General features: G+C 37.9%; 3 protein-coding genes across 5 annotated transcripts; all 3 read right to left on the reverse strand.

The window, feature by feature from the left end:
• Positions 1-1,595: 1,595 nt before the first annotated feature.
• On the reverse strand, positions 1,596-4,173 carry LOC108092635 (homeobox protein engrailed-1). Its single transcript, XM_017192273.2, has 3 exons — positions 3,695-4,173; positions 2,600-3,040; positions 1,596-1,873 (listed from the first exon to the last, which is right to left on the reverse strand). The coding sequence occupies exons 1-3, from the start codon at positions 3,759-3,761 to the stop codon at positions 1,638-1,640; spliced, it is 744 nt and encodes a 247-aa protein (XP_017047762.1). The 5' UTR covers positions 3,762-4,173; the 3' UTR covers positions 1,596-1,637.
• A 474-nt stretch (positions 4,174-4,647) lies between these two features.
• Positions 4,648-8,722, reverse strand: LOC108092617. Its single transcript, XM_017192255.2, has 4 exons — positions 8,541-8,722; positions 8,344-8,429; positions 6,582-6,708; positions 4,648-5,939 (listed from the first exon to the last, which is right to left on the reverse strand). Exons 1-4 carry the CDS (start codon positions 8,590-8,592, stop codon positions 5,635-5,637), a joined length of 570 nt encoding a protein of 189 aa, XP_017047744.1. The 5' UTR covers positions 8,593-8,722; the 3' UTR covers positions 4,648-5,634.
• A 6,794-nt stretch (positions 8,723-15,516) lies between these two features.
• LOC108092767 lies at positions 15,517-21,576 on the reverse strand. Of its 3 annotated transcripts, none has more exons than XM_017192502.1 (3): positions 21,495-21,576; positions 18,829-18,949; positions 15,517-16,135 (listed from the first exon to the last, which is right to left on the reverse strand). In XM_017192502.1, exons 2-3 carry the CDS (start codon positions 18,887-18,889, stop codon positions 15,750-15,752), a joined length of 447 nt encoding a protein of 148 aa, XP_017047991.1. In that variant the 5' UTR covers positions 18,890-18,949; positions 21,495-21,576; the 3' UTR covers positions 15,517-15,749. The 3 variants fall into 3 exon arrangements, with proteins under 3 accessions (XP_017047991.1, XP_017047989.1, XP_017047990.1); XM_017192500.1 differs by lacking the exon at positions 21,495-21,576 and adding an exon at positions 19,687-19,796; XM_017192501.1 differs by lacking the exon at positions 21,495-21,576 and adding an exon at positions 19,675-19,754.
• Positions 21,577-22,317: the final 741 nt, after the last annotated feature.

The following is a 22,317-nucleotide window of genomic DNA, read 5'->3' on the forward strand; positions in this document are numbered from 1 at the left end:
AGCTTTAAAACTGAGAGACTAGTTTGCGCGGAAACGGACAGACGGACAGACGGACAGACGGACAGACGGACAGACGGACAGACGGACAGACGTACAGACGGATTTCGATTCTGCTCGTGATGCTGATCAAGAATATATATACTTTATGGGGTCTGAGGTGTCTCCTTCACTGCGTTGCAAACTTCTGACTGAAATTATAATACCCTTTTGCTCTGCAAGGGTATAAAAATGTATTTGCCAAAAATTTTAACTTAGTAAACACTTAATACAATTTAAGTAATAAAGAAAATTTTGCGTTATTTATCTCTCAAAAAGCACTAATATAGAATATACACAGATAGCATAAAATTGTCAAATAGTAAAATATAGTATGGTGAGTGTGAAGATCATTCATTATTTGTATTACCAAACCAACCCCAATAACCAGAACATAATTTAGTGAAATTGGCTATCTATTTTTTTATATTATAATATATGGCCCTGAAACTCTACTAGTGCATTTTGAAGATCGTGCGGGTCTCCCATAAGCGTATAATTCATCACCTAAATCGGTGGATCGTGCCAAATGTCGAGTAAGTCTGGTTAGTGCCAATTGGATTAACTGACGCATCGTCTGAAAAGCGCAGACGGGAGATAAAAAACTGTAACTTCCCCAGAGACAAAAAGACCGGGGAAAAAGTTGCATATTGATATGTTTATTATAAATATATATATACATATATTCAAAGTGTCGACGACATCACGTAAAGTGCTAAGTGCCGATGACGATTCTCTTTCTCTGGGGTTTTCACTTATTCTCATTGAGATTCTCTTCGTATTCTCTTTTAACGTCAACGGAAAGCCGCGTTTTGAAAGGCTTTTTGGGAATGCTCGTCATAACAAGCTTCTTTACAGCCCCGGAAACCGACGAAAATAAAACGGGGAAGCGTTTAAAAAATCCCCAAAGCGAGCCCACAAATGCGAGGAGTTGAAAAGTACGCACTTACGAGCATTCTGTATCAGCCTTTCAAATTTGGCAGTTGCGTTTACAGTTTAGAGCAAGTTTCCTTAAAGTGATACCTTGTTTTCGGTCGCGTTTCCTCATCGCTTTATTAAGAAGCCTCCTCAATTCCGGACCCCTGAAATAAATACCATAAATCTCGGCTAAGTTATAAGCAGCAATTGCCACTCGGCTTGCCAGTGCTTATCGGCCTAAACGCTTTGGCCATTTGATCAGTATAGCAGTATAGCAATATAGCATTTTATCAGTTTACAGGTCGCATGAAGTCATGAAATCGTATTTGAATCCGAGTACTCCTCGTCACCACTTATCGCCGCCGACTAATTGATTTTGCTTCGATACGGTTGCATGTGAATGAACGGACCCAATGAGCGAGCACTTTCCCCAGAGCGGCGTGAATAAAAAAAGGGACAATCCTTATCGATGCCAATTAAACAATTATGCGAAAATAGCTCAGGTGCGCTCATTGCCTCCGAACTTTGGCGGTGGTAAGCGAGCCATAAATAGATACATCAGGCGGCCCATAAATTGGCAAACCCTCCCAAAAAGTAATGAACTCAGACACCAAAGTGGAAATCGAACTCCATGGGCCATATATATATATATTGTATTTCTATATTAAATCGATTGCCCACAGTTAAGGTTGTGACATCAGTTGGTGGGCAATAAATGCCATTAGCGTGAGCACCACGATTGTCCCCGATTGTCCGATATTTCGACTGGATGATCCGTAAATGGGTTTGTTGCATCCGTCGTTCTGGCACAGGGAACATCCTGCCACGGACCAGTTCTCGAGAAGTCCATCACAGGCACCTGTTTGATTGCCCATCCTGGCGGTGGTGCATCCCCGCTTGGTGATCACCGTGTCGTTAACTGCGGAAAAGGCGTGATTAGTAAACAAAAAAATTTAAAGCGTTGTAATTATATAGCTCTGTTTTTGTTTTTACAGCCAGAAATCTGTTCTAACTTCGATTTGAATGACAATGCATTACAGACAATATTACGCAGCACTTAAAAGGTAGGTATACTTTAATTTGTTTATGTACTAATTTTGTGGTTTAAGTTTGAATACTTTAAGGGTTGTTTTCCATAAAAAAAACAAGAACATTTAAAGAACTCTATGTACATCATATTGTAAATTCTTCCTTTTCAAAATTTGCCACCAAAATTAAGTTAGTTTAAACAAAACTTACTTAAAACAAATATTTTTATAATACCTAGTTTTTATTCATTATATTAATTTTTTCCATTTCAGGTTTAATGTGTGAATTACTATAATTATAATAAAATATTAAATTTCTTCGATAGATAAAATACGAAACAAATAATAATTTTAATTAATGTTAATAGATATTTAAAAAAATTTTAAATATTATATTTTAACTAGCTTTAATGGCTTTTAATTTATTCTCCCTAGAACAGCTGGCAATTCCTCGCAGTGCAATCCATTCTGCACTTTGTGCTATCAATTCATGCATGACTCAAACAAAGATAACTTATCGCTGTGGGTGGAAAGCATCGCACCCGTCGGCTTTTTATGATTTTGTTTTATGTGCAGACGTGGAAATCTGTGGACGATGGCAGATGGCAGATGCTTACGTTTCAGCCTCACTGTGTAGCAGGAGGCGATGGGCACATCGAGGTCGACCTGTCGGGCATTCGATCTCCGCCTGCGCCGCTCCTCCTCCTCCTCCTCGTCCTCTTCCTCCTCCTCTTCGCTGACAACCTCCCCGGTCGCACCACCAGCTGCTCCACCACTTCCGTTTCCGTTTCCGGTTGCAGCGGCTGCTGGCTCCTCGCTTTCGTAGTCCTCCTCCTCTTCGCTGACGTCAGAGGAAGCGGGCGAGGAGGGGGCGGGGGCAGCGGAGGAAGGCGATGCCGCTGGAGCAGGAGCGGCAGGATCAGGACTCGGACTCGGACTGGAACTGGAAGTGGCAGGTGTGCCCGGTCCATTGACACTCATAGTTGGGCCATCGCACACTTCCATTTCACTCAGTTGGGTGTTCTCATCGCAGTCCTCACATTGGTAGCAACGCAAAGCTGTGAAAACATTTAAATGTAATAAGTGTTTCAATAATTGTATGCTTGTTAAATGATGTTCATGTTACCCACAAAAAAATAAACTTAATCCACGTACCCTTGTGAAATATTAAAGAGATAGCAAAAATGTAAAATAAGATTACATTATTAAATGTTTGTAATTTTATAACCGTTTAAATCTTGGAAAAGTAACATTTTAAAGAATATAAAGCTTAGCTTTTTATTTGAGACATAAACACATTTTGTAATATTTATTTCAATGGTTAATTCAGTTACAAAAAAAATGTTTATTCCCCATTTTCCACTGACAAGTTAAAATTATTACTATTATTATTATTTATGTTTTGCATGGTTTTAATTCAATCATAAAATTAGTAAAACTAAAACTTATTTTCGTTGCGAGTATTCTATATGCAAATTGAAGTTTCCAGAAGGGAAAAGCGCGCCCATGACCTTGGGTCAGTCCGCTCCCAGGTGTAAAAGTGTGCGTGAGGGTGGACCTTATCAGCTCAACCTTATCAGTCGGATTACTCAGGCAACAAGCGCACCCTCCTGCGGAGTTCAACGTTGCGTATGCGCAACTTTCGCAACTCGGTTCGGGGTCAATCAATTAGCATGTGGAAGGCTTACAACGCCCTATGATTTATGACATACCTGAAACACCTGGGCCACAGCCGACGAAAGTCAACGAAAGCAGCAGCAGAAACCACAACGAACGCATTCCGGGCACGAATGCAAATGGGTTGGAAAACTAGAAGAGGGTCGAAAAACTTTCAATTTGCAAAACGTCAAGGTGTCAGAGTGAGCAAGTTTCCTCGATTGGAAAGCCCTTAGTCTTTAATGTGTATTAGTCGAAATTCTTGTAGGCGACTCCTTATTTGGGTTATTTTCCAATTTTCTCCCGCTCTGCTTTTTTTGTCAGCAGTTGCTACCGAAAATTCAAATTGAACTGCCGCACAGAACTTTATGGAGGCTGTTGTTTCCTCTATCAAAACAGAACTTCTTCGTTTTGCAGAGAAAAACATGTAGTTTGACGGGGGAAAAAAAATACAACCGACAAACGATAGCATCGGGGCAGGCTTTCAAATTAAATGCGCCAAAAAGAGACGGACTGAGGGAGCGACAGAGGTAGAGATATTGATAAGCGGGCCGGGGGCGAAGAACTGAAGCATCTTACATGAGTAATGGGAAAATTATCTTTGATTGCCGAAATCAAGTCGAAAAAGGAGAAAAACATATCAAAAGGAAACGTGAGTCGAATTTAATAACCGAAGAGCACAATACCTTTGAAAATATAAATTGTATAGTTAGTTAGTTAGTTAGAATAAAATGAAAAGAAGGAGTATGAAGTTTTAAGATATAAAATTACTCAAACGCGAAGGTAACTATTTTTCTCATATGTTAAACTGATTATGTTTAGGTTGTTTTTTCGATCTATTTAGTTCACAAATTTAAAATTTTTCCACACGTACACCAATCATAAAAAAAGGTTTCTCCCGAAAATTACAAAACACAGATAAAATCATACATACCCTTTTTACGGTAAAAAAAACTGTCATACAGCTTCTGCCTTTTTTATCTGAAAGCAATAAATTAGTACGCAGAACTCTGTTATACTGTCATACAGCATTTATTCGTGTGCTTTGAAGGTTCAATTTTTGTTTTCATTTCAAAACTCGCTTATGAGCTAAGCAGAACTTATTGCTTGAATCGGCGCAAACAAAATATATGGTACTATAGTGTGTGGCTTTCGAGCGATTTTAAGCTCACGTAATATTTATTGCATTGCTTTCCGTTAACATTTCTTCTAATTGCACATTCATTAAATATTTATTGCATTTGTTTTATTTATTTCTTAAATTCGCGTTTGCATTAAGTTGATTGTTATTGCTTGCGGCTTTTTAATTTCGTACAACATGTTTAATTTCTAAATTCCGGCACGAATTGTAAGCACTTTTGAATTAACCTAAGAATATACACATCATACGCCGATATTGATTCGCATCAGTATTGCTTGCTATAAAACATGAAAATCAAAGGCAATTGGTGAATTACTTTACTCATCGCTCCTATTAATCGTACATAACAATTCGAATGGTAACATAATAAAGCTATTAAGAGCTAATGACACATAACGCCAAACATTGATGCATATAGGATGCAGCACCTTGCAAGCATGGATACCTATGTATATCCCGACTTATATTTTTTTCTGGTATTTATTTTGGAAATTGAAATGTCCATATTTGCTTTGAATCAAAGCGACTTTGTGTGTGTGTATTGTATTGGTGTGTTCGGGGTCGGTGTGTGCGAGTGTGTGTGTGTGCTTACGTTTCTAGGGTTAAGGAGAGAGGTTAAGGGGGTCACCGGGGGGTTAAGGGTGTTTCAGGGGGTTACAGGGGGGTTAACTGAATGCCTTTAACGCATTTGTACGAATCAGCGACACTGCACTCAAATATTTACAAAGTAAACGGCCAGGGTAACGCTAACGGTAACTCAACCTAAATGCAACCAACGCAGCCATCATCACGCCACCACTCAATCCATATACCATCGGTATATATGGTATATATATCCCTTATGTGTTAGCCACTTTAGCATCCCAATGGGATCATGATCAGGGCCAAAATCGAGGCTAGAGAGAGCGTTATGGCCGCCGCTCCATTGCAGCGATCCGTTTTGCAAATGTCGCAGAAGAAGGCTTCCTCCGCCGAGGGCTCCTCTTCGCCCGCATCCTGGCCAAGCACCTGGTTCTTCCGCCGCTTGTTCTGCTCGCGAACGCGCTGTTCCCGCTCCTCATCGCTGGGCAGTCGCAGCTTGTTCCTCAGGATCTCGCAGGCATCCGAGTCCCCGGTGTCCAGCTGACAGAACCGGGCAGTCACCACTTTCCTGGTATCAGCTGCGATATTAATAAAATAAAAGATAAAGTAGTAATAGACACTCAAAATATAAAAATATTTGTATTGCTCTAAAGAACTATTTTTAAAATAATTATTCGAAATCAAATGGCTATAGGTATTTAAGTATTTGATTTAATTTTAAGATCTTGTTTTAAAAAATAAAGATTTTAAATTATATTTTCAATAAAATGTTCTTAGAATGCAATACAGAAAATAAAAAAGTAAGATAAATAAAAATTATCTAGTTCCTGTAATTTATTAATCTATTAAAGTATTAACTGAATAAAACCAAGCCTACGAGTGCAATTTTAAACAATTCCTGGAAATCACTAATCTAGCTTATATATGTCACACTGAGGAAACTGCCTATCTTAGAACAAATAAGCATTGTTTGCAAATGGATATTAAAAGATAACTATTTCCTATGATAGGTATAAGAATGAATCACAGAAAAGTCATATAAAACTTATTTTTATTGGTTAGGTTAGGTGCAGTTGGGTGCAATTCTAATGCAACTTGCAGTGAGGCATTTATTGATCTAAAATAAAACCTATGGTTACCTAACTATTTAAAGGAATCAAATTATAAGTGAATCATATTTAAATTTTATTTTTGTCGTAAAAATGCGTGTTAATACTCACGGTCTTTGGCCACAACCTTTTGGCAATTCATCAACGGACTTTTGTTGGCCCCGTTATCAAAATATGAGAACTTGTTCAAGTCGAAAAGCCAAGTGTCCAGCGATTTCATTTTGTCCAATGTGCACTCCTAACAAATCACAAAAAGAATTATAAGTTTGTGTTTTGTTCACATATTTCTTCAAATAAATTCACACAATGAATGGGCATTGATCCACAATCTAGTCACAGGTGTAATTGAAGTATTAATTGCTGTTGCAGTTTATGCGTAACCATTTATCTTATCACCAGAAACATTTCACGATATCAGTATCGATGCGTTTTCCTCACGGCCTTGGTTATCAGACGCAAAGCACTTGAACTCCATTTATTTAACCCAGATAAGTTAAGAAGTAATACGATTTCTCGGAAAGGCGTAAAACCTTTATTGAATGTATAAAAGTCATTCATCTAAAATGGGGAATACCCATTTCAAGTGTTTGAAAGATATCAGGCAATTAGAAGTGCTTATGAAATCGCAGAAAAAAGGTGATTAACCTGTATGACAAAACATTCTTTTAAAGATATAAAGATACTTCCAGTTTGTGATAATATATTTACAAGACAAATTTTTCTGCTTTAACTTGTATACTTAAAAACCCAAACAACTTGCGAATACTTGCACTTGATTAATCAGAAAGTATAACCATAAATTAGTATGACGTTTTTAAATTTCTATTTGCGCATATGTCAATAGATAAGATTCAATTTCATAATAGTCACTTGACCATTTTTGTTGTCAATTTGCCGAATTCAAATCTTAAATTTGACAAACTACATAAATTAATGAGATTAATTTGGCACAGCTAATTTGATTTTGAATTATTTATTTTGACATGAACATAGAGTTTCGCTTGCAATATAAGATAAGAATCTAATGATTAGTAACGCGGAGAATAATTAGAACTCTTTATGCTCTTTTTAGTCGAACTATTGGGAATTCAAATCTTTGGCTTGACAAGTGAACTAATTATGATTTCATAAGATTTGGCTATCGCATTTAATAATGATAAGACAGTCTGGCAGGGTTTTGAGCAACTTACTCATCTATTTTGAGGTTGTGAGGATTCTTTTTATTAAAAAGGGTAAATTGTATTATGGTGTTAAATCCTTCCTTTATATTAGACTTTACTATTCGTATAAATCTAAAACTTCAAAGAGCTGCAAAAAACCTTTTACCACTGCTGAGTGTGTTCTCACCTTAAATCAAATTAATTTAGCTAACGGGAAACTGGATTTCTACAAGAACCTGTCAGGTTAAAATTTACGTTGTTGGACTTTTGTGAAAGTATTTCAACTGTTTGGCATGTGGCCGGGTTAAGTTGCCCTCCTTCCTTCCGCAGTCCCCTTTCAACAAAAAAAAAGGCAAAAGATGCCAGTGGCTGAAAATTCAGTTGGTATTGGGGGAAAGTGGAAATCGGGGCCTCCACAAGAGGACGACGACGTAGCACATTTCCGTTTCCGCTTTTGGTGGGCTCTATTTCGAACACTCTTTCTTCCACTTTAGATTCCTTTTTTTTTGGGTGAGAAATTTATGTGCCATGCAGTTTTAATTTGTGGCCGTCTGGGCCTTTGATTAAGGTCAACCCGATACCGATTAGGCCGGTTGAAAAGGTTGAGACAACTTGACCTGGCTGCCTAGTGCCTCCAACCAACAGGTCGTGGGCGAGTCATCAATCAATCCGTTGATGAATGACGCCTTCTTGGCAATCTGCTTTCCACTCACCTCCGGCACTATGCTGGAATTGGAGCCCAGATCGGCGCAGCTGGGATTATCGCTCGAATCGCACACATAGCACTTGATGGCAGCGCCTGTAGGATATGCAATATAAATTTTTATTTCGAAATTTATAAGCTCAGAAACCGCAGATACACAGCTACACACACTAAAACACACACACTCTCACACACAATCACACACACCATTTGAAATGAGGGCCAACAGGGCGAGAAGCAATAAAATTCCCGACATCATTCGCACAGTTATTTCCCTTCTTTGATTTATATTCCTTTCGGTTGGAGAGATTTTTTCAAATATTTTCAGGCACTCGCGGTTAGAGTTCTTCTCGGATTTTCCGCTGCAAGATGGTCGAGAGGTTCCGCCACTGCCGTTGGCCAAAGGCAAACTGAAATTGGAAGCCAGCTAGGCGATGGCAATTGCCTGCGAAAAGGACGTCATCGTTTTTTTGGGCCCGAACAGAAAACGAGCCAACGAAGCTGCCTCGTCCTTCGTCCTTTCTCCATTCGTCCTGCGTCCTGCGGATCCTTTGCTGCGTGGGTGCGTCGCTCGAGTGGCTCCCGATTCCGACAGTAATAACGTCTTGGCCGCCCCACATGGCAGCCAAAGGGAAAAATTATTTAAATTGCAAAATGCACCAGCCAAAAAAGATGGCAAGTGCTCGTCAAAGGAGTCGCAGCACCGCGACCCCAAAAAATGCAATTTCCCTGCGGCCAAACACTTTTGGCGACTCTGCCGTGGCTCAACACCAAATCCAATAAGATATCGTGGGGTAAAATGACAAAATTTGAATAATTCGGTTTGCAACAGAAATAACGAAATAAAATAGAGTGAAAGCTAAACTACACGGAAACTAGTTTAATAGGAATTTTTGTCTTAAAATATTATTCTGAGCTTAAAATATAAATTAAGAAAATACACTAAATTATATATTTTTAAAAACTATAAAAATTGCTAGTTATTAAATATTAAACATATAAGTCATAACTTTAACCATTGTTTTAAAGCTTCTTAAGTTAGAAAATTACATAAAACTTATGTTAAATAAATGCAATAAGCAGTCTAAATAGTTTTGACCATTTTTATTTTTATTTTGGACAGAAGTTATTTTGACCAAAGAATAAACTTCGAGAACTTTCAAGAAATGAAACAATTAAAAAACTATTTTTCCTCTATAGAATTTAGTAGGCAAGTTTGCCAACAAAGCCAGCCAGCTTGTTTAATTTTCTTCTGCGTATTTGAATCTATTAAACTTTTTTGGCTCATTCCCAGCTTACAAAAATTGTTTTGCCACAAAACTCCATCCCGTTTGACCCGTCAGCTAAACCAGATAAGCTCGGCATTGAAGCTCAAATGAAATTATGTATTCATAAAATAAGCGCAAAATGAAGAGACACGCAGCTCCTGCGAGAGTCTGTTAAAATATGAGTGCCTGGGGAGCCTGGGGTGAAAACCGGGGGAAAAAACCGGGGGACAGAAAGGATATGGAGGTGGAGGTGGCCAAAGGACTGGATGGTGGCAACAAAGCAGAGCAATTAGTGGCGCCCAAGAGCGAAAAACTCATCCGCATTTCTGTATTGTGGCTTTTTCCTTTTCCCCCTTTTTTTTTTTTTTTTTGTTTTTTGTGTCCTGACCTCGTCGCACGGCCACCGACACGAGATCCTGGGCGTGGGCGCTCATTTATCGCCATCCAGCGGTTGTCCTCACATTCAGGAAATCCCCATGCCCACTCCCCCAATCCCCACTCCCCATCCAAATCCCCGCCAGAACTGCCTGACCGAATCCTATCGTATCTCCCGCGGGGCAGAGCAGCTGGCAAGCGTTTCCATTTATCATAAACAATGCGGGGCGTGATTGGTGTAGGTCGCGGCCCTGGCCCCAAAAATCCGCCAAAGAGGTTGGCTAATGTGGCCGCTTGTTTCTGTTGGATAATGGAGAAGAAGGCGGCTTGTGGGTGGAGCCAGGTGTTAAGTGCAAAAGCCCCAGGCACTTACTTAGCGGTAGTTTAAAGCGTTGTTTGCCTAATCTCCTAACAAGAAAGAGTGGAAAGAAACTAATAGCTTTTCCAATTTAATAAGATTTCTGTGGGATTTTAAACCACATAAAAAGGTTTTTAAAAGTATGCTTTAAATATGGTAAGCTACATTTTGATAAAATGAATTTTAAGAACCTTTTTTATGGTAAATATTTGTATTGCTTTAAAAAATCTATGACTAAACCTATTTATTGTTATTAAATGTAAAACTAATAAGCTATTTGAGACTAATTGGGGAACTTAAAAAGCTAACTCCTATTTCAATATAATCATTTTATTTTTTAATCAACCATTTCACGCTTTCACAAATAAACTTTTAACTTTCCACCTTCGAAAGTTCCCTTAAGTTTATCAGACGCTTGGACCAACTGACCTTAAAAGTTAAAACAAAACAACTTATTGAATTCCCTTCGAGCAAACAATGCCGAATCGCAAAGCAAAACTTCCGGGAGATTTCAAAGTTTTAATTTGAACAACTTTAATGAAGCAGCGGGGTGAGGCAATGGCAATGTAATCCCTTTCAACGACTCCCTGTGGAATTGCGAATCAGCGCCAATTTCAATTACCCTTTAGCGCCGGCCATTTCCACCATTTCCACCATTTCCACAATTTCCACTGTTTTTCCTGGCGTCGGGCCATAAAACTGCAGCCTGTTGCCCAAAGCGAAAGCGACGCGAAATCTGAGACTTACAAATATGGCTGCCGCGTGACAAGGACACATTTTTCTGCTGTCTGGACAATGGCGATGATGACGTCGACGGGTTGATGTCATAATTCCTTGGGTGTCCAGTGCTCCTCCAGTGGTACTCCAAATCGCATGACGCGACTTCATTTGCTAATAGCGACAGGACATAATTAAAAATGTTTACGCACGTTTCCGTTTCCGGTTGGCATTTATTCTTCGTGTGATTATTATTCCCTGAAAGGTCAGCCACGAAATACGCTATGCTTTCGATTTTTACAACTTGACACATTTTCGTAGGTGCTCGACTTTGGTTTACTACCTTTTTATCTTCCCATCGAACCGTGCAAATCGTAAACCGTGTTTCTCGTTTGCTTTTTTTTTTCGGTTTTACCATGGTAATAAATTTGGTTGTGCCAAAAAAAAAAAAATCAGAGGGAGACAAGAACTCTAACAACATTTTATGGGTCAAAAGTTTTTCTGCTGTTGTGGATCTCCGCCCACAAAATGGCCTTTAATTAGTTGAAATTCTCGCTTGGCATGCTAATTGAAAAACTTTTTTCTTCTGCAACCGCAGCAGCGATGAAACATTTACGGTCGCCTCACAAAAAGTGTGTCAGACAATCCCATCCAGGGGAACTCGACTAAAACCACAGTCACAAAGGAGCTCGAGTCGGTAAACGGTAGACTCTTCTGTTGACTGTGCTTTAATTGAGTTTTATTACGTATACGCACCGTGCCGCACATATTGCCACCGGCTGGCGGTGCCAATTAACTTGCCAGTGGCAGCTGCCAAGGACACTGGAAAAGGCACTGGCAATCCCAGGCAGCTCCTCCTCGATGTCGGCAATAAACATAAAACTTTATCGTCGGCTATATCTGCAGCTTCTGGGCAAATCAATCGCAACAAATGCGCTTGCAAATGCCACAGAACCTCGAGTTGCAAGGAGTCGGTACATAAAAACTGCGTGTACAATGCCAAACTGAAACCCACACACAGTTCGAGGGGATTATTCTTTGCTTTACGAGTATGTGCTGTGCCAGCAAAGGTATTTCACGGCTACACATAATGGCTGATTGGGGATTCGACTGGCTGAAATTGGAATTCGAATAAATTTCAATCGACTTGTTAAACTACTTTTCTGCGGCAATAAATTTAGCAAAATGTTAGTGAGATAAGAAACTAATGTTACTAACTAATGAAACTAATGCTTTACTTTAAGGTTTTTTTTTTTATGATTGGTAAATTACCTTTTACAAAATAACTTTATTGTTCAACGATAAGAATTGTTGGCCACTTAAAGTAATGTTTATATAACAATTTAGTTAAGTGTATATAAATACTGTCTTATTTTTTTATATTTTCCATTAAAATCTTGCTATTAATGCAGTACCATTTCCCCGTAACGAAGTCACAATAGAAGCCAACTCTAGAATTGCCAGGCTGATCATCTCTGGAATGCTAAGCACATGAAATCAATTTGGCAGGCAAACAATGCCAAAGTACGTAATTTTTTCCAGCAATCACTTGCACTTGACTGCAATCGCCGCTCAAGCAGCCTCAGGTGGGCCGAAGGCTAAAGGAGAAGAAATCTATGAAGAAAAGCCAGGCATTTCCTGCTATTTTGGCCCCCCTTGGCCTTTATGCGATTCAGGTTCAATGAGCTGGCTGACTAGAGGAGAAGAAAAGAGAGCCGAGGATTCCGAGGAACTCGAAGAGCAATGGCAGCAATTTGTGGGTGTCTCTCGTGCCGTGCTGCACGTGCCACAGGAATGCAGGGGCATCATCTTCATCACCATCGCTATCAACAGCAATCAGCTTCTGAGAGGGCGGGACAGAGACAAAATAGCATAGCCAACTTCTGGGCAGCAAGTAAGAAAATACTTACTCCGCATTGCGTATACGCCACGTTGGCTGCGGAACGTGACTCAACGCGGATTATGAACAATAAAAATATTTATGTTCTCTTGGCGAAAGCAAAGCCAAATATAAATCATGCAACTGATTAACATGCGAAATCTGCGCCTCGCTCTAAAATGCTAACGAATTCCGAAGACAAATGTTTGCTTGTGCTCAAGGAAAACTTTGTTGAGATTTTCAGCAAGCAAAACAACGAAAGACCTTCTTAGTTGGGGTAACTAAGATAATCGGCTTACATGCGCTTCGTTTAAAATAATGCAAAGGAGGGAAAACCAATATCTTATATATCAGTATACATTTCTTTTATTCAATTCATAAGGAACCACACTTTTATTTCATTTAAATTCACACTAAAATTCCATTAAATTTAAAGGACATCATCTCTGGTTTAAACAGCCGAGAATTGTTGTGTTGATAGAAATTCCAACCACGAAATTATGGTTATAGCATTGCACAAATATTTGCGCGATGGCATGGAAAGGAAAACAAAATACCAGACAATGACAAGTTTATCCCCAAATGGGGTTTTGTTTTCGAACAACCCAACCCACACTGCGTATGCGCAATTTGGCGCGTAATGACATTTATGTGAACTTACTTTTATGATGCATATTTTGAAGTGCCTCTTGAAGTGTTGAAGTTTTCATTGAATGTTATAGCCTGGGCAAGCTCCAAGGTAATTTAATTAAGGTAACTCTGTGATTGGATATATAAGATACAATTAATTAAGGTAATACAACTTTTTAAACCTAGTATTTTCTGGGTAAGCATTTAAGGTTTTTAGTCTTAAAGAAATCGCTTGGCCAATTAAGTTTCCCAAATCAAGCAATTAGAGAAAATACGGAAACATCGCAAGCCAATAACAAATGACAGCGTTTTTGGCGATGCCGCTCAGTGAATTCGAAATCAATGTTTTTTATGTTGGCGCCAGGATGTCCACGAAAATAAAAGGAAGCCAACAACTAAGCAGACTGAGCAGACTGAGCTGACTGAGACAAGGCTGCCAATGAGTCTGAGGAAGGGGGCGTGTCCACGCCAGTGGGTGAAATGCGGCGGAAGGGGCGGAGGCGGGGCAGCAAACGTTCAACGCTGGCGGATGCTGTTGCTGTGGCAAGGAGGCGCCACTCGGTCGACGGAACGCACCCATAGACAAAAGCTGCAGAGCCATTTGAGCTGGCGACGACAGAACACAAATGCTAACGCATGTAGGTCGACCCAGAGGTTCGAGTCCTATTTGTATCTGTATCTGTGTATCTATGTATCTGGCTTCCGCATCTGTGTGTGTGCAGAAGACAAACAGCAACTGGCTGCGCATTAAAGTCGCTGGTCATGACCAAAAAAATACACCACACAAAGAGAAATCATTCTTAATGATCAAAATAATACAAATCATAAAGTTTTTATTAAAAATATATATATATTTTTTTGGTGTTTTTTTAAAAAAGCGGCTTTCATAGAAAATCTTTGCTCTTTGCGAATATTTAAAAGTCAAAACATCAAACAAGAAACACTTCAAATTAAAAATGTTAGCTTCAAAACAATTTAGGGTAACTATTTATTTTTGATACACTTATTTCATGATAATAATGTTTTTAGTTTTTATTTATTATACATTTTGTTTTTGTTTATATTCGATTATTTTTGGGAAATCGTTTCCATTTTTAAAACAATTTTGAAAGTGATACTCTGCTAATATAATACTAGTTAATATTTATTATAAATTTGGTTTTCCATTTAATATTCTTAAATTTTTTAGGGAACCTTTCCTTTGGTATAATAAATTTGAAAGTGATACTTTGTGAGTGTATGCGTGCGGCTCTGTGCTTGACTTAATGGGCCAACATGTCGTCAGGGTTCTCGTGCTCATCCTCAACAATAAAACTAACAAAGTTGCCCTATTATTTTTGGCCTGCGTAGACAGTGACTTTGACTCTGGGCCACAAAACAATTTGTGCAGACATTTTGGCAGCAACTATCAAAACGATGGACTGGGCAGGGAAGCCGGAAAATAAGCGAGACGGAGCGTGTGGGCGAGTCCTTGGTCAACTGAAGCGTTCGTCCTCCGCTTTCGGATATGAAAATATTCGATTTTATATAATTGCCGAAACATGCTGCATGTTTGCCCGCTTTGACGCATAAATTTTACACCCTCCTCGAATGTTGACCAAAGTGATTTAAATGATCAACATGACTAATTGAATTACAGCAGGTCGATGGGTTTGTTTATCGACAATTTGGTTATCATATATAATTCTTAACGAAAGCCAGAGATTAATGTATGTTATTTTGCTCAATGCTGTAGGTTATTCAATTTGTAAAACTTTAAGTGCTTAGGGCAGGCCAATGCATATAAACATTTTGGTTGGGGAAATTTAAACGATGACATTAACTTATTATGATTTTTGAAAAGCAAGAGTTTGTCTTAGATTACCATATACTTACCTTTAATAACAGTGATAATCTTATCTCAATGATATCTTTGGCAAAAAAGGTTTCTAAGTTTCAAGTAAAACCCTTTTCACATAATTTAAATATTACGCTTATATTTTCATAAACATTAAATACAAATACAAAGTAAGAGGCTTAACGCGTAACAGATGTCAGGATAGATGGGATGTGTACATAGCTAGATATGGCGAACATCGGAGAACTTAGTGCAGAACATTTAAGACCTATTTTAACCAGTTACGATAAGGTACTTCTTGGATGTGGGATACGGTTTGCAGGCATTAAAGTATATTAAACCAATTGGTAAGCTAATGCCTGAGCACACCGGCCAGTGCCAGACTGACCACGGATCCGATCAGGGAGTAGCCCACCTGGCGGACTCCCAGCAGGGAGCTGGCTCCATTGCAGCCCTCCTCGTGGCAGGTGCACACTACCTGCTTGTAGCCCTCGTTGTCGGCGGAGAAGCAGGCGTTCTGGATCTTCTCCTCGATGTGGCCGCAGCTCCTCTCGATCCGGCGCTCCTTGTTCTGATCGAACATGATCACCGTCTTGCGGCAGAAGGCCGCCGTTCCGTTGGGCGGAGAGCAGTCCTTCAGGTACTGGTTGTCCCTCTGGGCACGAGGGGTGTTCACCACCAGGCCACCGCAGTCCTCGTTGTCGTGCGAGTTGCACTGATGACACCGAATGGCACTCACTGTAATGGGAAGCGAACAAGGGAAGGACTCGTTAATTACACAGAACAACACGCGTTATCTCATATAATTATTTAAACATAGATTAAGTATATAACATATTATGTATATATTAAAAAGTATTTAAAAAAAGGATTAAAACCTTAAATATATATTATTCAATATATATATAATTTGCCACTGCATATTTTGTCAAAAGTAAAGTAAAAGGAAATTTAAGAAAAATAATTCTAAGTACATCACTTTTTAATATAATATTATTCATATCATTTCTATTCAGTCCAAATTATTTCCTTTCACATGCAAAAATTTATCAACTACAGATACTGTATAATTATGCATTTATTTAAGGTAATCTATCTATCTATTCAAGTTCATCAAAGTTAATTATTTAATGGGCAATAAACGAAATGCTCTATTGTTTTAGAGGATGGGAAAACCTAACGATTTTTAATGAATGGGAAAGCGGATAAAGTGTTAGAGTGATCACTAAGTTTTGCTTCTAAAATCTCAAATTTTAAAAATAAATAATTGGACCCAAAATGCCGAATATAAGTGTCGTTAATTGCGTCATAAAAAAGATTTTTGGCTTATCAGCCTAGAAATAAGGAAAACCCTTTGATATTGCTTACAACCTTTGTTTTAATTAAACCACTTTTTTCCCTTTCGACGGTAATTGGATATGTGCAACCTCTAATGGCATTCAAATGCCTCGCGATTCGCCCTTTTCAAAGTCGCCGACAAACTGACAGTAAATTGTTTTATTAGCCACCCAGCAAACCCCCAGATAATGTCGGCGAGTGAGGCCTCTGACTGACAAACTGACTGCGATCCGACTGCAGTAACCTGAATAATTGCATGTCAACTGCCTGGGGCCAAGGAATAAATGCCGAAACATCCAGAGTTTGGCACGCGAACCGTCGAGGACCTCACAAAAACGCGGCTTGAAATTGGTTACAAGCATTTATGGCGAAGTGTGGTGGCCCTCACTAAAGTAATTATTTAATAATAATTTAAAATTGTTTATGCTTTCCTTAATTTATATTGCGTACGTTCAAGAAATTTCTATTTTATTCCGACCTTTTTAAAATTTCTATGGTAAGTACTTTAATATTTTTAGTAAATGATGTTTATAGTTTCAATCTTTAAATACTTTTAAAATATTCTAATTTTCCATGTAAATAAAGTAGAGTAGTGTTTTTGAAGAAATCATTATTTTTTGTTTCCTTTTCTATTACCATATCCACTATCCCTTAAGCTTATTTGACATTTTCAATCCAATTCGGTTTACATTTGACAGAAACTAAAGGGAATTGGAAGACTTCTAGCCATCACTCAAAAGGGAATTGCAGCATTGAACCTGCTTAGAAAAAAAGGATTGCCAAAGGGCAAGGACATGCCAAGTGGAGTAACAGTAACCCAAAACTCGTTCTGGTAAATTCGAAATATGTCTGGGGCTGTCAGGATTATAAATGTGTAACGTTTTACGGGGCGTATGCATAATGTTCTAACACTTTGGTAGCTACTCACGTAGCCCCGTTTGGCAATTAAGCCAATTCCAGGCAGGCCAAACAAACATTGAGTAAGTAATAAAAAGTCACCTGCCATAAAGATCCACAGTGGCAGTTGGGATTCGGAATTTGCATTTCTACCATTTCCCATTTGCATTTTACATTTGCTGCATATTCATGCGGTTTCTCTCGATAGCTTGGAGGAAAAGCGGAAAAGCTTGGGGGAAATCGGGGAAGTCGAGTGTAGTGTCACTCAACTGTTGCCATTGTTGCAACTTTTCGCCCGACAATTGTTCGCTAATGAAACGCGCTTTCAAGTTCGTCGGAGTAAAGTCAGAAGTACTATTCACTCGCCACTGGAATGCCCATAAACGTGCATATTTGCCTAACAGATTATTGGGTAGAAAAAGCGTATACACTTGTTTGCGTGCAAATACTTTCAATATTATTTAACGCCATTTAATGTTTCCCTAACGAGTGAGTGCGAGACTCCGAATTGCTTGGACAATCAATTTACCAGCGGCGGTGCTCTACAAAGGATTGTGTGTGCGTGTGTGTGTCCAGCGGCTAATTAGAATAACCTCTCGGATTTTTTAAACAATTAATAATTAACGAAATGGTAGGCCAGTGAGTGAGATGCAGTGGAGATGGGTAATAAAATTTTAATAAAATTTAAATTCTAAAAACCATCTTCTCTTCTTTGTTAAATAAAAACAATAATTTAAGTCAAAGCGTCATTATTATTAAAAAAACGAATGATCATTCATCCGTATATTTTAATTTAATTATGATTTCTACTCTATTTAATCAGCAAATTTATCTTTGGAAAAAAGGTAATGCTTCTCCGCCTAATGCAGATAAATTGAATTGAATTTGGCACATGGCAGCGTCAGTTTTCCTAAGATGATTGCTGAGTCACAAAAGAGTTTGGCTTGGGTTTCCACCTCAGTGATTTTATGGCTTGATAAGGTGCGGTGTGTTTTGTACAAAATAAACCAAAACCATCCAATTGGCAAAACAAAATCTAAACAACCCCAAAGTGTTGGCCAATCAATCGGTCATTGTTTTGGGCTAAATGGCAAGTGGCTTTCAATTGATTAGCAAAACAAGAGGCATCATACCCGTAGTAAGCTTATTCTGTGTCCGTAAATGGTAAATTAATTAATTATAGTATTGAAATTCACCTGATGAGAAATTGGCAACCAACGCAAGGCACACGGCATAGATGAAAATAGTTGTTGACATTTTTGCGGTTTTTCGTTTGGTTTATTTGATCTCCGATATCGAACTTATCCAACGCTGATGCTGTAAGAATAGAATTCCATATTTTATTTATCAGATTTTTCCCTGTTTTTCATTTTGGTTTTGTTTGTTATTTGATTAGCGCTGAATGCAGCAGTCTGTTCATTAGCATTGCTTTAGTAATAATTATAATCTATAATTCATTGTATACGATTCTTATTTACACTAGTAAACCGGTATAAGAACGTGGCTGTTAAACGTGACAAGTGCTAACACTTTACTATTGCAAATTTTATTTCGCATTTTAATACTTTATGAATCAGATTACATTAGCAGTGGTATTCAAATCAATTCAGTGTATATATTTCAAATATATGCTGTGTTTGTTCTCCTTTTAAATAAATTGAGTATGTGATTAAAGTTTGTACTCCTTTTAAATAAAATGAGTATGTGATTAAAGTCAGAGTTCAGTACGCAGGAATTTCTTAGAATTTTATAATAAAAACATTCTTTAAAATTAAAATTGATTAATGAGGATTTTTTATGTTGAGACAATCCGAAACAATTTTTATCAAAATGAAAAGATAAACTTAAATAAGAACTAGAAATCAACCACTTTTTTCAAAGGAAATAATTTAAATGTAATTAGCTCATTCTGGCTCATTTTGTTTAAAGTTTTTTCAACTTAAATGTTTTAAGTTTTTTGAATATTATTTGGATTCTTAAGCCTTTTGTAGTTGAAGGCCACACAACTCTTTATGGTCATATAGTAAGACGTTACAACACACAATTATTCTCACACAATCGGATTATTGTTGCTTAATGCGGGCGGACAACTTGACGCGAGCACCGTCGGGATGAATCTGAAAACTCGTATTTAGGTTTTTGAAAAATGTTGATTTTTCAAAAGGCCAGCTCAGCTGGAAATGAGAGCCGAAGAGAGTCGCTGTGGGAGAGCGGAGAAGAGCGACTCCAACAACAAGATCGGCCCTAAAGTCAGCAAACGGGAAAAATTAAAAAACTTCCGACACTCGATCGTCTTTACGGGGTCGTGTTATACGAATATATATATTCTATATAGAGGGGGATGCTCTACAAGGTAATTCACTTGCTGCATTGATAAGCTCTGGCTTCGGTTGGTTTCAGCTTGGTTCTTAACCCAAAAACAAAACGCGATCCAAATGGAATCCACCGGCTTGAACCGGTTAATTCCACTGTGACGTCACTAGCAGATTGAAATAAAAGTAAACAAGCTCTTAACAAATTGTGTCTCATTAGCTGACATTGGCCTTTCAATTAAACAGAAAGTGTTTTTTTGTTAATTTCACCACTAACGAAATACTTGTTGTCGGTTCTATGAAAGGGAAAGTTAAATTTTAAACTTAAATTAATAATATAAAATCAAAGCAGCATAAATTTACAAGCCCAGAAAATATTTCTGATTAATTAAATATGCAGTTTTTAAGTATTAACACCAAACAAAATGGATAAGATAAGAAAGAGTTATAAAACAAATTTAAATTTAATAATTAAATTTGGTTTTTTTGGTAAAAAAACATTCTAAATAATAATCAAAGTGATACCAAAAATTTTAAAAAATTACTATTACACAATAAATTAATAACAAACTAATCTGAGTAGTAAAAGTTAGCATGTGATCGGAAGTCCTAAATCAAATCTTTGGTTTGGACGGAGATGTCATTGCCTCTACTGTTTTTTCTATCAAGTGATCAGTTTGGTTCCGGTGAGCTGGACTTAGCGATAGGAGCACGTTCTGACGGACATACTATAACATGGACTGTACCGGCTCTATATAATGGCATTCCCTTATCAACGGCGCTGATTAGTTAAAACTGGTTCGCACCTCCAAAAACTCAGCTGTGTTGGTTTGGTCTAGTCCGCATCGGTGACGAAGTCAGACTTTCAGACTCATCTTAATTGAGGAAAACACAGTGGTATTGATAAGTGGCGAGGATGGAGCTTATCTGTCCTAGTTCAAGGCAGTTTGGACAGCAGCTCGGCTTTTTTTGACTCATCATTACGAGTGAGATTCTCATTCTGCCGCATTATTAAGGTGTCCGATTCTGCAAGCAATGCAACTAAGTTGACATTTTCACGCTGGTTTGTTTGGATAGCCAAGCCAAACCGAATAAATTCAGCTTTCAACCGTTCGGTCGCCGGTTTTAGCCAGTTTGAAGTGGTTGCTGGGCCAAGTCAGCTCTTGTGTTTAAGTGGTGCTTGGTTTTAAGGCGGTGGAACATTTTTGGAAAATTATTAACCAAGAAAAGATAAACGAAGACTAATATAACAGAAACCACCAATTTTGGTTGAGTGCAAAAAATGGAATGTTTGGTCTACCAATACTCGTTAATTATTTTTAACTAACAAAGTTTAATAAATGGGATGGATTGTTTACTAAGAAAAGTGGCAAAAATGTAAATAAATTATTTTTATAAATGCATCAGAAAAAAATGCCCTCATGCTCACAGCTTTAATTCGTTTTGTTTCTATTTAAAATGTTTGAAAAAAATATTTAGTGTTTAAAAATATTAAAATTTAAAATACAATAAATTGTGTTAGGTCCGCTTTAAAATTTAGCAAAACTCACTTTATTTGAATATTTACAAATATTAGATTTTTAAAATGGAAACTCCGAAATCCATAGACGGTAGAACCAATCTGCTGCAAATGAAATGTGTAACTGAGGTTTGTGGAAATCTTGGCTTTGTCTTTAGGCAAATGGCATTGGGCCCGTATTGAAGTAAGAAATCAGCTGATCAGCGATCATTATTGGGAGGTCAGGCTTGGATTCGATTATACAAGGCAAATTCAAGCAAATGAACAGATTCTTGTTTGCCGGAACCGGTTTTCTGATCTTTTTTTTTTGTTCTAACAAGTGATTTCTGGGAACGTTGCTCCTCTGCCCACCATTTCAACTGTCTGGCTTTAAGATTGATTGCGCATAAAAATACGATTTGAAAGTATACCCAGACCAAACAAAATAAGCTAAATAAATGGAGCGAATTTTGGGGGGTTAATGCTCTAATCAAAACAGAGGGAAATTTGCCAAAGAAATAACCCATATTTTGTTAGAGAAAGCTTTTAGTCAGTTTCTCAACTTATTAGAATCAGGCTTCAAAGCTTAAAACTTAAAAGCTTCGGCTTTAGTTATTCTCAATGTTATTTAGATTTAAACAATTTGTTGCTTAATATGTTAGTCAACATTTTGATTACTCGTACTTTAACCCCAAAACCAAAGCCAAAACTCTTTTCCCACTATCGCTATTTATAGTCACAAATATAATTTAAAGCGATCAATTGAGGGACACCACACTGCAATAAAAAGAAACCTTTTATTATAAAGATGTAGGACCCTAAACGAAATTTGTTTGGTTTTTGTTTAAATTAATAAAAAATTTAATTTGTAATTA

The sequence above is a fragment of the Drosophila ficusphila genome, unplaced genomic scaffold, assembly GCF_018152265.1.
Source record: "Drosophila ficusphila isolate 14025-0441.05 unplaced genomic scaffold, ASM1815226v1 contig_795, whole genome shotgun sequence".
NCBI classification, from domain to species: domain Eukaryota; kingdom Metazoa; phylum Arthropoda; class Insecta; order Diptera; family Drosophilidae; genus Drosophila; species Drosophila ficusphila.

Excerpts from the sequence above, each read along its gene's own strand:
- LOC108092635 (XM_017192273.2), bottom strand. The coding sequence starts at position 3,761 with ATGCGTTCGTTGTGGTTTCTGCTGCTGCTTTCGTTGACTTTCGTCGGC. Across the intron at positions 3,041-3,694 it reads CTGTGGCCCAGGTGTTTCAG|CTTTGCGTTGCTACCAATGT; the intron begins GTATGTCATAAA and ends ATGTTTTCACAG. Across the intron at positions 1,874-2,599 it reads CTACACAGTGAGGCTGAAAC|TTAACGACACGGTGATCACC; the intron begins GTAAGCATCTGC and ends CCTTTTCCGCAG.
- LOC108092617 (XM_017192255.2), bottom strand. The coding sequence starts at position 8,592 with ATGATGTCGGGAATTTTATTGCTTCTCGCCCTGTTGGCCCTCATTTCA. Across the intron at positions 8,430-8,540 it reads GTTGGCCCTCATTTCAAATG|GCGCTGCCATCAAGTGCTAT; the intron begins GTGTGTGTGATT and ends CATATCCTACAG. Across the intron at positions 5,940-6,581 it reads AAAGGTTGTGGCCAAAGACC|CTGATACCAGGAAAGTGGTG; the intron begins GTGAGTATTAAC and ends TTAATATCGCAG.
- LOC108092767 (XM_017192502.1), bottom strand. The coding sequence starts at position 18,889 with ATGTCAACAACTATTTTCATCTATGCCGTGTGCCTTGCGTTGGTTGCC. Across the intron at positions 16,136-18,828 it reads GGTTGCCAATTTCTCATCAG|TGAGTGCCATTCGGTGTCAT; the intron begins GTGAATTTCAAT and ends TTCCCATTACAG.